The following is a 16366-nucleotide window of genomic DNA, read 5'->3' on the forward strand; positions in this document are numbered from 1 at the left end:
TCCATATCCGAAATGTGAAATACGGGGCCCTTGGTCATTAATTTATATTGAAAACACATTGAAATCTGTAAATGAATTAAAAATGGCTGCATGATTTATTTCACCCATTTATATTGTTATATTTATTGATTTTTTTTTTTTTTTTTTTTTAGTAAAACATTAAAAAACGAGACTAACATATCCTAGTACAGTCGCGCCACCTAGAAGTAACAATAGGAATTGGTTTGACTGGGGGACAATACTGGTTTTAGAAAGCATGTTCTAGTATCGCAAAGGCAGTGGCACGTTATCCGAAAGGGAAAAAAGACATCTGTCTAGAGCTCCGATCAGAAGGGGAACCCAAAATCACTGTTTCAAACACTCATTGCCGTTTTTTACTAATATTTTCAGTGATTTTTATTCGAAATTAAACTTTTTACCTGCCAAGGTCAATGAACTTTACTTGAAGATTAACTGAACTACAGCGGAATAATTCGGCTGTTTTTGTCTTAATGAGTGTGAGTGTAAGAAACTTAAATGAACGAGTGTAAGAAACATAAAAAAACAAAAAAAAAAAAAAACAGTGTAAGAACACTAAATATTGAGTGACAGAAGAACAGGAAGAGCTGAAGAGAGTTCAGCTCTCTGTGTTCTTCTGTCACTCAATATTTAATGTTGATGGGTCGCCCCAAATTCCATTTTGACTTGGGCCCCATGAAGCTATAATGCGCCACTGCTGAAAGGCTAAGCAAAAATCACATCTATACCGGCTTCAGTTGATAAAAAGAAAACAATATATATTTTGCAACTTTCCACACAAAAATCCGACTACAAACTAAGCACAAAACCGAAAATGAAAGTTCAGGAGAAACATAGATAATGACAGTACACGAATTGGCTTTGCATTAGCAACAGCCTATTGTATAGGAATGAACTGGTATGTCACGTTCGTGAACTCAGACGCAGCATGGTTTTGTTAAGGGCAGGTCTTGCCTGACCAATTTGATTGGATACTATGATGTAGTCACAAAAGAACTGGATGCAGGGAATAACTTTGATATTATATATTTGGATCTTAGAAAGGCTTTTGATACTGTTGCACATGGAAGACTGCAGCACAAATTGGAGCAGTGTGGCATTGGAGGCAAATTGCTGCTATGGATAAGGGGATGGTTGAGTGGCAGAAGACAGAGAGTGGTAATCAATGGACACTGCTCAACGTGGACTAATGTTATTAGTGGAGTTCCTCAAGGTTCAGTGTTGGGTCCATTGTTGTTTTCGGTGTTTATGAATGATATTGATGATGGGATATCAAGTTTAATGTCTAAGTTTGCAGATGATACAAAGGTTGGCAGGGTCGTTAAGGACACTACTGACGCTATGCTGCTGCAACAGGATCTGGAAAGGTTGAACAGATGGGCTGAGAGGTGGCAAATGAAGTTTAACATTGACAAATGTAAAGTACTACATATGGGTAACAGTAACCCCAGAGCAATGTATCAACTCTGCGGTACTACACTGACAGTGGTGGAGAATGAAAAGGACCTGGGGGTAATTGTGCAGGCAGATATGAAGTTCTCTGAGCAGTGCAGACGAGCTGCAAGAGTAGCTCATGGTGTCTTGTCAATGATATACAGGAATTTTTCTAGCAGGGATAAGGAGGTGATTATTCCCTTGTATAAGGCAATGGTTAGGCCACATCTTGAGTACTGTATACAGGTCTGGAGGCCTCATTTCAAGAAGGATGTAGAGCTGCTGGAACGGGTACAGAGAAGGGCAACAAGATTAGTAAATGGAACAAAGGGTTGCTCTTACGAAGAAAGGCTTAAGTTTTGCAAATTACAGAGTCTGGAGACTAGGCACCGGCGAGGTGATCTGATAGAGGTGTATAAGGCTTTGAATGGTTTGAGCATGCTCAATGCCAATGGGATTCTTCATCTTTCTCAGAATAATCACCTCAGAGGGCATAAATTCAAATTGAGGAAGGACGGATGTCGGATAGATGTGCGGAAATTTGCCTTTGGCCAGAGGGTGGTTGGTTGGTGGAACCGACTTCCATCACTTGTTGTTGAAGTCGATAGCCTAAACAAATTTAAAGCTCAACTGGACAGGTATTTCGAACGAACGGAGGGGTGAAATGGGAGAGGTTTTTTTTTTTTTTTTTTGGCTGATGTTGAATAAGCTTGCTTTCTTGCATCATATGCCTCTACTAATGCTAATGCTAATGCTAATGCTAACTCTCAAAGTCAGGAAAGGTAGGTATATTTGGAATCTCCTCTTTTCGATCTTCTGTGGCTTAAAATCTCTCTACATTATTGTGTCAAATTCATCTGTTGTCTCTACCGTTCTCCCAACACCACTAATCACTTGGACCTCTTCGACTTCCTCTCTTTGCAACTTGATTTTCTCCCGTCCAACTTTCCTAACAGTGAGGTAATTTTCCTTGGTGATTTTAATGTTCACAACTTCAGCTGGCTTCGGTTTTCAAGTCACACTGACCCAGTCGGTCGAGATGCTGAGGCTTTTGCAATTACTAATGACTTTGCACAGATTGTTCATTTACCTATAAGAATACCGGACAATCCTAACCATGCACCCAACACGCTTGATCTTTTTCTCACAAACAACCCTTCTAAGTCGAAGTGAGTGATCCTATTGGCACATCAGATCACAACTTTGTGATTGTCTCTTCTCCAATGGAGCCTTTATCTCATGGCTATTCCCAACCTCGTATTGTTTGGCATTACAAGAATGCAAAATCGGATGACCTGCGAGATTTCTTTTCTTCTTTTCCTTGATCGGATTACTATTTAAAAACGTCTAACGCCAACGTTTGCTCGGATCGTGTCGGTGAAATTCTTCTTGTAGGAATGAAATCCTTTATTCCACACTTCACTTTAAAATCTCGTCCTTGGTTTTCAAATAAATGTGCTAAGGCTGTTCAAGATAAGAACCTAGCATATCGTAATTGGCTTGTTTCCAAATCTTCGGTTTCATTTTCTGCCTACACCAAAACTTGCAACAATTCTAAAGCAGTTATTGATCAGTCCAAACTAGATTTTTAACAGGTTAAGAGTAGAAAATTTGCTTCTTGTCCTAATGGCAGCCGAGTATTCTGACCTGCTAGCATTTCTTGCCAATGTTATTGGCCGCAACATTTGCCCAACTCTGCTTCTACCTCTGTCAAAACCAAATGGTTCTGTTGTCACATCAGCCAAGGATAAAGCTGACCTGCTAGCATCCCATTTTCCTTCCAACTCATATATTAATGATCTTGGTAAAACACCACCCACCATTCCCAACACGCTCCATTCAATGCCTCCTGTTGTTTTCTGTCCAAAGCATGTCAGAAGCATTTTGACGAATCTCGATGCTAAGAAAGCTCCGCGTCCTGATGGTATTTCTCCACTTGTTCTCAAAACCTGTGCTCTTGAACTTACTCCTGTTCTTTGCTGCCTTTTTTTCACTTTCTTATTCCAAAGATGTTTTTCCTTCTGCTTGGAAATTTGCTCATATCCAGCGAGTTCCTAAAAAGGGTGACGCATCCCTCCCATCCAATTATCGTCCCATTGCAATTACTTCTACTCTTTCTAAAGTAGTGGAGAAATCAATTAACCGCCAATTCCTAAACTACCTAGAAACCTTCAGTCTAACCAACGATCGCTAGTGTCGTTGGTTAGACTGAATGGGTAACATATTCTGGCTTATGTTACCCATTTATGGACAAATTCAATGGAAAAGTTCAGTGAAACACAAGCAGTTGCTCTTCACATCTCAAAGGATTTCCATCGTGTAATAAACAAGCTTCCATCTTATGGTTTACCAACTTTTTTTTCTAATTGGTTGTCCTGTTTTCTCTTTGATCGCTCACTGAGGGTGATGGTAGATGGCTCTGTCTTCTAACTTCTCCACTAATGCCGGTGTCCCCCAAGGTTCAGTTCTTTCCCCCACTCTTTTCCTCTTGTATATCAATGACGTTCTTCCATTCACTGGAAATCCTATCCATAGTTTTGCCAATGATAGCACATTGCATTCAACTCTCCATTTTGAGAAACCTTGTCCTGCTCAATCAGCTTCAAGTTCTCGAAAATCTGCTGCCAATTCCTTAAATGCTGATCTTCAGGTAATTCTCCAGTGGGGCAAAGACAACTTAGTTGATTTCAACCCTTCTAAAACTCAGTTTTGTCTTATATCTCGCAAAGTGGATTCTTCTGCTCCTGTGCTTATCTTTGGTGATACTCCGATTTCTAGGCAAGATATCTCTTTTGGGGATTACTTCGACTTCTAATCTCTCTTGGCACAAGCACATTAGAAATATTGCTTCCCTGCATCTTAAAAACTTGGTTTTCTCTTTCGCCCTCGGCGTTACTTTTCTTCCAAACAGCTGTTCACTCTGTACAAATCGCAAATCCGCCCTACCATGGAATATTGTTCCCACATCTGGGGTGGTGCCCCAAAACCCCTCTCAGGCTTCTAGGTTCCATTCAGAAGAGGAGAGTTAGGTTAATTAATGACTCCTCTCTAACAGAGTCTCTCCACCCGCTGTCTCGTAGACGTACTGTTTCTGCTGCATGCCTTTTCTACAGTTACTTCCATGGGCGCTGTTCTTCTGAATTGACTTCTATTATTCTCGCTCTCTCTTGCAAAACAGTCCGAACACGTGCCGCCACCAGGTAACATTCATTTAATGTCCAACTTCAAACTCACAGAACCAACTTTCATCTTCCTCGTTTATTCATTCAACTGCCGTTTTCTGGAAAAACGTTCCTTCACACGTATTTCCTGAAAATGACAGTCTACAGAAGTTCAAGTCTAATGTCAACAAATATCTTCTCAACCGCCAATCCAAGCACGGTACTGGTACTATAGATTCTAATACCTGTCGTGTTTGGGGTCTTCATAAAAAAAAAAAAAAACGTTCCTTCACATGTATTTCCTGAAAATGACAGTCTACAGAAGTTCAAGTCTAATGTCAACAAATATCTTCTCAACCGCCAATCCAAGCACAGTACTAAGTACTATAGATTCTAATACCTGTCGTGATTGGGGTCTTCATAAAAAAAAAAAAAAACACGTAACCAGAAGATCCTTTAAGTCCTGTAAGGTTCGTGGTTGAGAAGCCGCAGATCGGAGTTGCTGTTTCAACACAAACCACAAATGCTCCATAGGATTGATTTCCGCGGAATTTGGAGACCACGGCAATAGCTGGAAGTCTTCCTCATGTCCTGCGAACCAGTCTCGAACAATCCGGGCGGTTCGGCATAGCGCATTATTCTGCTGAAACCCGCCACCGTCAGAGGAGAAGATGATGTTTAATGATGTTTAGCTAAACTATTATTATTAGGCTACCCTAATGAAATTTATTGCCTTGCCCTGCATCTTATGCCTGTTAATTGTGTGTGTGTTCTATGATCGGTTTCTCTGTTTTGCCAGAAGAAAAACCTTGCTATCTAAAAAAAACCATTTAAGTTCCTCGCGTCATCGACGGCATTCGAAGCTGAGCCTTTTCCAGAAGAACATTGCTTAAAGCCTGACACCGCCGCCACCGGCTTGTTTTCTTCCCACGGTGCATCCAGGGGCCATAATTTCCCCAGGTAAACGATGCACACGTACCCGGCCATTCACTTAATGTAACAGGAAACGCGATTCATCGGACCAGACGACCTTATTCCAATCACTCAAGATCCAGTTTCAATGCTCGCATGCACATTGTAGGCGCTGAAGCGTGGTTAGCAATGGCTCTAGGAGTGGCCTGCGGCTACACAGTCCCATATTCAGCAGGGTTCGATGTACTGTGTGTTGTGACACATTATTCCCGTCACCAGCATTTCAATTACCGGCTAGTTGCGCCACAGTCGCCCTTCTGTTGCCACGTACCATCCGGGAGAGCCTTCACTCACTTCGAGCTTCGTTGAGCTGTGGTCGTCCAACACCTCGCCGACAGTTTGTGGGTTTTCCCTCCTCGGACCACTTTCGGTAGGTACTAACCACGGCTGACCGTGAGCATCCCGCCAGCCGTATCGTTTCGGATATGCTGTGATCCAGTTTTCTGGCCATTACAATTTGGCCCTAGTCAAACTCGCTTAAGTCCGCTGCCTTTCCCATCTGAAGAACATGAGTAACACTGATTAACGGAGCTCAGTATCAATTGTTTTTTATATCGTATCCTGACCCGTGCACGCGCCGTAGTTCACCTGCAGCTGCTTAGATTTGCATAACGACTCGCTGGTCATAATGTTTTGGCTCATCGGTGTATATTCTTGGAAGAATAGAGAAGTAAATTTTGTCAGAATTTCGGCTTTTGTGGTTTCATTTATATATAAAATATTCATTTTATATATTGGACACGCCGAAGAAAAGTAAATGCTTGTGTAAGAAACCAAAAAATCTCCATATTTATATGATATGTAATGTTAATTTTATTTATTGCAACTTTTAGTGTAGATAAATACACGAATAGTAATTATATGAAACCTTTGATAAACTGTAGGCCTGTGTACGAGGACTGAGGTATTGCTAGTTTTAAAAGCTAATAACAATCGTCTAAGAGGTTCTAATAATAAGTAAAGTGAAATTCGGAGCATAACATTTTATTTATATATTTCATATCGTTACAGGAATGTGAGATTCATTTCGAGCCATCCCAAATAGTTGGACGGAATTTGATGAGAAAAACAAGAGAAGCTAGATCAGCTCTTCTTTCCTTGTCGCAAAGATCCATGGGTAAGCACCATAAAGTAAATTTCAACCTAATAAAAAATGATATTTTAATTTGGGAATCCAGTAGTAAAGCTAGTTGTAAAATGGGGTTCGGGAAAGAAAAGTTGGCAAGCCGATGTTCTAATCTAAACAGAAAGAATCCCATGAACACTAATTCTAGTGAACGGGTTAGGGCCATTGCACCATGTTTTGTTCGGGTGAACTGCAGAAGTAGATAATTGGGATCATTTTAATTATATTATTTTATGAATACCTTCTCAACGAGTTGCCATGGTATTGCACTACCTCTATACTTATGCTCGGCGGATACGACCTCCCAGACGGCACCGTTTGAAAAATGGATGAAACACTATATTATCCACATACTGTCCATATTAGACTTGGGAAAGCAAAAAGGTGTAGGAAAGTGATAGTAGGAGAGGAAGAAGAAGAAATCGCAGAAAGAGAAAAGAGGCAGTTACTCCTCACACTCACTCACTGAACTAAACCACTCATAAATCCGCGGCAACGAGGGCCACATGAAGACCTCCCAGACGGGATCGTTTCAAGGCTTGTTGGCTCTCCTCGGCGGGCAATAGCATAAACTAAAGTTGCAATCGTGACAATCCAGTTATGAAGTTTAACTCCACAATATGAAAGATACTCGATGGTGTGCAATAGTATAAACTAAGGTGATTATTGTGCATAAAGCACGAGACTACACGTAAGATTCAATAGTGAACGGGTTGGTGCCATTGCACCATCTGGTTGAGTATGGGCTTGGCACACTCAGGGTCCCGAGCTGGATATCATTATTCTTCTCTTTCTTGGTGATACCCTCCCTTCTACTTTTGACTCTCTCTCAGGGTAACTTGGGAATTTTTTTTTTTTTTTTTTTTTTGACTGATGCAGCATAAGCCTCAGTCTTCCTTGCACCATATAGCTAATAATAATAATTCTAAAATTCTCATTTCCATGGTAATCGAGAAAATAAAATTACAAATATTTTGAGTTATTACAAGTGAGAGGGCGCTGATCGTTATTACATATGAAGTAAGCAACTATTTGAAATAGGTATGTAATAGAGGTTTTTCCATATTTTTTTCTCTTACTTTTTTATTATCAATTTTTATTCCAATTACTGTTGAATGTGGTAAGTTCATCCCATGCATTTATAAGTAACAAAGGTGAAACTGAGTGCTGGGCCGCTCTCGAAATTAACGCCCCCACGTGAACGTTAACCATGGCAAACTGACGTATTCCTCTCCCCTTTGGTCCCTTAGCCGACCATAAAAAAAAAAAATAAATAAATAAATAAATTTACCGATTTCTTCCAGTAATGTATCCTTACAGTAATTTTCCACATCTGCAACGCTAGGTGGATGTTTATTTTGACAATCGATTACTGTACTCTGGCTAAATACCGGTTTTTAAATATTGTTTACCTGATGACCCTCCCCCCCTAAATAAAACCTAACAGCTACAGATAGTACATACCGGGCCTCCAGCTTCGCCCAAATCGTATCGAATAATTCAAATTAGATGGATCGTTGGATGGGTCTTCATATAAAAATACAGGACACCCAGTGGAAAGTTTTGTGAAAAAATAATAAAAATAAAAAATAATTGTCACTGGAAGGGGATACATTATAGTAACAAATACTGATTTAAAATAATGAAACTGAAACTTATTCAAAATGATAATCAACAATTTATAATATATTTAAAATTTATAATATAAATTTAATTTTGCAGCTTTTATGTTTTTTTATACAAGAAAATATCTTTTGCATCCAAAAAAATTGAAATTTTATTAAAAACAAAAAAGCAAAGTTTCTTCATACAGATTCAATATAGAAACTTAATGTACATCTTTCTATAGAAATTGAAATTTCATTGAATAGTTGAACTTTTATTATTCTGACTATGTAAGGATAATAAAGATTACAGAATGCAGCAACAATTTGCAAACAAATTGAGCTTGTTTTGTCATGTTGTATAATCATTATTGTACTATCGGTTTTGTTCTTAAAAAAAAAAAAAAAAAAAAAGCATTTTTGTAGACTTGCATGAGCAATTCTCATTTTTAATGCACTTGAAATCATCTAGTAATGTATGGGTGAGAATTATCTGTTGTTTAGTTGGGTGTTAATTTTTGTTACTTGTTTTAAGAAATTTGCATTTATATTCACCAATTTTTTGTTCCCTATTGCCATTTCTTTTTCTTCATTTCAACTCCAACATATTGTGATGTCACATGACATACACCTGTAATGTGCAGGAGGGGGGGAAGCAGAGTGAGAGGTGTCTTCACCTGCCAATCACAGCCTTCTGCCTCTCTTTCTTGCCAATGTATGGAGGTGTACCCATAAACTGGAGTATTACCAATCGAGCAAATACCAGACATCGGCATATCCACTATTTGCTGAATTTGTTTACCTGCCAGTAATCTCAAATACCAGACTGAGCCAAAACCTGGCAACCCTATGAAATATCTGTTCTGTAAATGTTCTTTTTCAGTTTAATGTGTTTCATCTAAGAAAGAGTAAAGATGCCCATAAACATTTAGTTTACTTAACCCTTTTAAAACTTTATACACTTCAGTTAGATCACTATGCAGATGTCTAGTTTCCAGACTACAGTTTACAGAAGCCCAGTGTTTCTTAATATGAATATCCTTTTGTGCTCCCAAACTAATCGTGTTGTTGTTCTCTATACCCACTTACAACAGATCTATGCCTTTCCTAAAATGTGTTTTCTAAATGTATGCAGTATTCCAAATGGAGCCTCAACATTGCTTTATACAACAGGATGATTCCTCTTTGCCCCTGCTGGCAAAGTTCCTATATTAACAGAACCTTATGAACTGTTTTAGCAATGATTGTTTGCACTGTTCAAAGGATTTTTATGTTGGACTGTATAATTACCTCCAGTTCTTTTCTATCAACACTCTGCTGCCTTAAGTTTCATACCACCCAAATGGCATGTTATTTTAGGATTATTGCTATTGAAATCCAGTACTTGGTCTTCATAACTGTTAAACTTAATTGTCATTTTTCAGCCCATCATTAATTCCCTTAGTTATATATCCTTTTGAGCTAGCATACCCTGATTACTGTCATTAATCACGGTATCCACCTTTGTATCATCAGCAAAATTCAACATCAGACTACCTACATCAGTATCATTAATAAATATTAAAAACATGGGAACCAGTATTGACCCCTGCAGAACCTGCCCATCACATTAGTTCATGAAGAGCAGTGAATGTTAGCCTTCTGTTGCTAGTGCGGCATCTAACAAATGCCACTTTTTAACAATTTTCTATTTTTTTAATTTGTAAGTGAAATCAAATCCTCCTGTGTAATTTTGCCCACAAGTACTCTCTGACTGGTTATACAATATTTTCTGTTTTCATTTTGGTATACTGGGAATTATGAATCTAATTTCTTGTTTGGTGTTTAACAGATGCCAGGTGAGCAAAAGCATCTACTTTTCTGGACAGTTCCCATTCCAACATGCATATGTGAGATGCCAACAGATGTCAGATCTTTCCATAGAGATTTAATTTCACCAGCTAAACAAACAGTTGATAAAAATACACATTCATTAGGTTTCAGTCCAAATGCAATCAGGGAACTGGACTTTAAATTCTAAAAATATGATAAAAACTTTCATTATTGTTATTATTGGTTTCTCTCATTTATTTTCATTTCAGTATTTTTTAATAGGTCACCATTTTCAATTCAATAAAAAAGCTGAAAATTAATTTTTTATAATTAAAATTAAAAGGGGTATCACAGATGGCACATGAGTGTCTTTAAATCGAGGGTATGAATTATGGAAAATTAACCAATGTCTCTTACCTCCCATCCTTTATCCATGGTGGTAACGTGCCCCATAATGCCACACTGCTACAGTTTATACAAGTGATACATATGGTACAGTATTAAATACTTTGCAGAAATCTATGATACAGAATTATTCTTTGCATCCAGTTCATTTGTGACAACTTCTAATCAGATTGGCAAGGCATGATGATTTCCCTTTAACAAATCCATCCTATGATTGCCCTCTGTCTCTACTACTATCAAGATGAACTTGCATTATTTCTTTAACTGTTAATTACATCATTTTCCTGAGCACAGAGGTTAAACCTACAAGTGTGTAATTACCCTCTTCACCATTTGAACTATCCTTGTGAATAGGAGGGTGAGACATCTCCAATTTGCAGATACTTCTTCTGAATCTAAGGATGCTCTCATTATTGTTGAAGATTTAACTACTACTTTTGCAGTATCTTTTAGTATACTTGGATAGAGTCCGTTAGCCCCAGATGCTTTGTTTACTTTTTACTGTCACAATTTCTCTTCCGCTTTGTGTTTCTTAAGTCATTTACCTCCCAATTATTATTAGACTTATGTTAATCCATCTCTTAAAAACATTTCTGGTGTGAATATACCCCGCATAGCACTGATAATTGGTTTGTTGTTTGTTTATTTGGTTTTTAGGAGCATTAGCAACTAAGGCCATATTGCTCCGGGGATATGCGGTGGTCATTCCCTGACCTTTCCGCATCCTCCATATTTCGTGGTCATGGGCTTGAACCCCGGTCTAATCAACAAGCGTGTGCTACGCACTGCTGCTCCTGCCCACTGATAATTGGTACCGAAACTGTTCTGTGTTATGTGAAACTGCTGATTGAGGTATAATTATAATGGATTTTAATTGAATGCGTACCAGAGAAACAGTCTATAAACAAATTATAATAAATCTATAAACAATTTGCACTTGATAGCTAATTAAAAGGATTTGAAATAAAAAATATTGCAAAAATTTTATTAATGAAAAAGTAACATTGTTGAGAGATGAGAAAAAAAGCTTTATGAAGTTGTCTCTTCTTTTTCTCAGTCTACAAGTATTTGTAGCATTTGTCGTATCTTGGTGCTACATTCAACATTCATAATCATCTTGCAGACCATGTCAACCCCCGGCGCCTCCGTAGCCAGGTGGGAAGGAGCAGCAGTGCGTAGCACACGCTTCTTGATTAGACCGGGGTTCGAGCCCATCACCACCAAATACGAAGGACGCGGAAAGGTCAGGGAATGACCACCGCATATCCCGGAGCAATATGGCCTTAGTTGCTTAGTTGCTCCTAAAAAAAAAAACCAAATCAACAACAACAACATGTCAACCCCCCCAAAAAACTTTCTCCAATCCTTCTGTTGAAAATCCTTTTGGTGCCACTTCAGAATTGGTTTCCTCTTCTTCACATGTAGTTTGCTTGTCAATTTCAAGGAGATTTGCATTATCTAAGTCATTTGCAAGTGGATCAGTGCACTCACATACAAAAATTTGTACATTGGCAGTGTCCAAAGTTTCGAATCCCAAATCTTTTCCAATCTTTACAATACCTTCAGCAATTGTCTGAACTTGCGATTCAAAACCAGTGAAATCATTTACCAAATGGGGCAAAACATGATGCCAAACAGAACACATGCTGTTGGCAGTGATTTCTAGCCAAGGTGCAAATATATTTTTGGTCGTGTTTAAAGGGGTAAAAAATAAATTGTGAAGTGTAAAGTTTGAAAAGCTATCACATTGTCTTGTCAAGATGGAATTAAGAATACCAAACACTAATGCACATTGCTGCTGACTGCCTGAGATGCTCCACGTGAGACGATAGAGTTGGCACCATAGCATATATGAATGCGTACCTAGGCTACGACAGTGCAGCCTATATATAGAGTATGTGTCTAGGCTATTGCATCAGAACTCACTATGGACATAGAAACAGTTAGACAAATTTTAAATGAAAATTTAGGCATGAGAAAGGTATGTGCCAAGATGGCCCCAAAAATTTTGAATGAAGATCAGAGAATGAGAAGATTCATAGTTTGTGAAGAAGTTTTCAACAAAATTGAAGAAAATCCAAACTTTCTGAGTACTGAAATTACTTTCAATGAAAGTTGGTTGTTTCATTACAACCCAGAAACTAAAACAACAGTCAATACAATGGAAGAAAACCATGCTTCTTGTTTTCTTCAATATTAAAGGAATTATTATGGCTGTGAATACCCACCAAATCACACTGTCAATCAAACATACTACACTGAAGATCTGACAAAGTTGTGTGAAAATATTTGAAGGAAGAGATTTAATTATGGAAGGTTAGTTAGATGCTCCAAGACTGCTCCAGCACACAATGTGCTCTCTGTTTGCCAGTTTCTGGCCAAAACACAAATCCCTTTGTAAACATGCACCCTGCTCACCAGACCTAGCCCCTTTTGACTTTTTTTTTTTTGTCTTCCCTAAACTGAAAAGCGTACTTAAAGGAACCATTGAAGACATTCAGAAAAAAAATGACTGAAGTGTTAAAAGGATTTACAGAAGGATTTATGATTTACAGAAGGATTTAAAGGATTTATGACTTCCAGAAATGTTTCTGTGCTTGGAAGAAATGTATTAAACAGTGTGTACAAGCTCAAGACGATTATTTTGAAGGGAATAACTTGTAAGATATGAAATCATTATATTTATTATATTACACTAGTCTTATTATTTAATTGCCACACTTTGCATTTTGTGTAGTTTTTTTTAACCCCTTTACAGTGACTATAGTAAGATATTTTTCGATTATAAGGGTTTTTTTTTTTTGCATTTTAGGTAACAAATTATGCTCCACACTTTACAGCACAAAAAGTAGACTAAAAAGTAAAAAGGAATTTTGTTTTTAGTTTGTAGGTATTATGTGTTTAATAAATTTGTAACTTGCTGTTTTCATTTATTAATTATTGATCAGTTTTTTTTTTTTTTTTTTTTTTTGTCCCAGGTATAACCAAGAGAAAAAGTTGTTAATCCAGTCATGACTGCAAATAAATATGTAGAGATATATACAGTAACTTGGAATGTTCAGAAATTAAATTAAGATGTCAGCAAATTTCTTCTGCCTTCATAACTGGTTCATGGTACTAGAGTTTTATAGGTTCCAATGAACTTTTTCTTTGGGACACCATATATATAAAAGAAGAAGAAGAAAAGAATTTGATAAAAATTGATATTTTCCAAGATCAACGATTTCATTAATCAACACAATAAAATGCTTGCTAATGGGAATAGCCAGGAACACCTTTTACAGGAAGAAAACCTCCATCAGCATGAGATGTCAGACAAAGATGATAATTGTATTTCAGAAGTTAAGAATAAGCATACAGGAAATGACAGCCAATTTGAAGAGGATGATTATATTAAAGCCAAGGAAAAAGTTAATACAAATGAGAAACCTCTTGATTATGGAACCAGTGGCAACAAGTTTACATGTTCAAGCAATCTAAAAACACACATCTCCGTTAACAATCAGAAAAAATCCTTTTCATGCGTGATATGTGACAAGACATTTTCACGTTCTGGTAATCTAAAAACACATTTCTTAGTTCATACACAGGAAAGAGCTTTCTCTTGTGAAGTATGTGGCAAGGCATTTTCCAGATTAGGCATTCTAAAAACACATCTATTAGTTCATACTCAAGAGAAACCCTTCTCATGTGGAACATGTGGAAAGTCATTTTCAAGGTCTCAAATTCTGAAATCACATTTATTAGTTCACACTCAGGAGAGACCATTTTCCTGTGAAATATGTGGCAAGGCATTCTCAGAATCTGGTAATCTGAAAACACATTTATTAGTTCACAGTCAGGAAAAACCATATTCTTGTGGAACATGTGGCAAAGCATTTTCTCAATCAAGTAATCTTAAAACACATTTGTTGGTACATACTCGGGAGAAAAGATTCTGTTGTGAAACTTGTGGAAAGGCATTTTCAAGGTTACACAGTTTGAAGTCACATTTATTTGTTCATACTCAGGAGAGACCCTTCTCTTGTGAAATATGTGGCAAGGCATTTTCTGATTCAGGACATCTGAAAACGCATTTATTAGTTCACACTCAGACAAAACCTTTTTCTTGCGAAACATGTGGCAAAGCATTTTCTCAGTCAGGTAATCTGAAATCACACTTATTAGTTCATACTCAGGAAAAGCCCTTCTCTTGTAAAATATGTGGCAAAGCATTTTCTCAGTCAGGCAGTTTGAAAACACATTCGTTAGTGCATACTCAAGAAAAGAGATTCTTTTGTGAAACATGTGGTAAGGCATTTTCGAGGTCACATCATCTGAGAAGACATTTAATACTTCACTCTCGTGACTAACCATTTCATTTATGATGTGACAAGGTGTTTTAAAAATCTTGTAATCCAAAATATATATTTGTTCAAATGTGTGTAGGTATATTTAACCTGGCAGTCATGGGCACCCGAAGAAATTTGGGGGGGGGGGGGTTGGAATATACTGGTACTATAAAAAAACTAAAAAATATAGAAATGGCTAAGATCAGGGCGATAAAGCCTCTACGCAGCACTTTGTTCAAAATTTTTAAAAGTTGCTATTTTGTTATTTTGTGAAAATAAAAATAAAAAATTCACTACAATTCTGAAATGAAATTAAACATTTTTTTTCTATTTGCTAGTGCTCTCGTGAGAAAAAATTGCATTAAAATTAAATAATCCAGGGGGCAAGTGCACCCATGCTGGCAGTGATGTGATCACATTTTTGTTAGGATCACATCAGTGATCCTAACAAAAATGGCTTTGCTACACCTGACAGATATCCCGACTTTCTTTTTGATTTCTGGAAAAAGGATTTTTTTTTTTTTTTTTTTTGAAGCATATTGTGACCTTTTACAAATTGATTTGTATTAATTATTATGTATAATTTTTTTATGAAAATATTTATTAATTTTGCTAAAAACATTATAAATATGAAACTTAACTGAAAATTGATAAATTTTATAAACTTCAGTTAAGTTTCATATAAGGATCGATTCAACTTAAGCAGTGAGGAAGTTCATAAAAACAAGGGTCCAGTTTTGAGAGCCATAGAGCTCTTGAAACTGGACCCTTGCAGAGCTCTATGGCTGTTTGAATTTCAAGAAATGACTATGGAGTTTATAGTTTTTAAAAAATAATAATAAAAAATTAAAATATACAGGAATACCTCACACAGTGTGGGTTTAATCAGTATGGGATTTACTATAGTGCGGTTTATAATCTGCGACTGCGATTGATTATCAATTAATTTTGTTTTTAGTCTACCTCATCACTATTTGTATTTATTATTTTTCTAACTAATTATTTCTAATATAAAAAAATCCTTTGATACCCATGTATCATTATTTTTCTCATTAAAACTTCCCCGTTTAGTGCTGATTCAGTCAGTGCGGTAGTTTTTTCCAACGCATTAACCGCACTGTGCGAGGTATTCCTGTAAATAAGAATAAGTGAACATGTACCTAATTTAAGTGAACATGTATCATGTACATGTTCACTTAAACATGAACATGTATCATGTACATGATAAACATTTTGCTAGTATGTATTTTCTTATTCCAGTTTGTTATTTTTGCCATTAAAAACTCTAGCTTTTTTTTTTTTTTTTTTTTTTTTCAAATTCAAGCAGCCATTTTTGTGTCCATTCGGAATTGGACAGTGTGTTTATATAAACTTTTTTCAGATAGTATGAATCAGAGCTGTAATACTCAATATGTTCTACTTTGATATTAATATTTGTAAAATAATAAGAGGAAGTTTACCTCAATATAGTACGTAGAACACTTCCATATGATACTCTCCAGA

The 16366-nt window shown here is 37.0% G+C and overlaps 1 protein-coding gene across 1 annotated transcript; it reads left to right on the plus strand.

Moving 5' to 3' along the window:
* Positions 1–13777: 13777 nt before the first annotated feature.
* Positions 13778–14884, plus strand: LOC150075619 (uncharacterized). The gene has a single exon (XM_090388591.1). It carries the CDS (start codon positions 13778–13780, stop codon positions 14882–14884), a length of 1107 nt encoding a protein of 368 aa, XP_090244717.1.
* Positions 14885–16366: the final 1482 nt, after the last annotated feature.

This window comes from Mastigoproctus giganteus, chromosome 14, assembly GCF_048544385.1.
Source record: "Mastigoproctus giganteus isolate SK-2022 chromosome 14, ASM4854438v1, whole genome shotgun sequence".
Classification (NCBI taxonomy): Eukaryota; Metazoa; Arthropoda; class Arachnida; order Uropygi; family Thelyphonidae; genus Mastigoproctus; species Mastigoproctus giganteus.

Coding starts and splice junctions, on each gene's coding strand:
- LOC150075619 (XM_090388591.1), top strand. CDS start 13,778: ATGCTTGCTAATGGGAATAGCCAGGAACACCTTTTACAGGAAGAAAAC.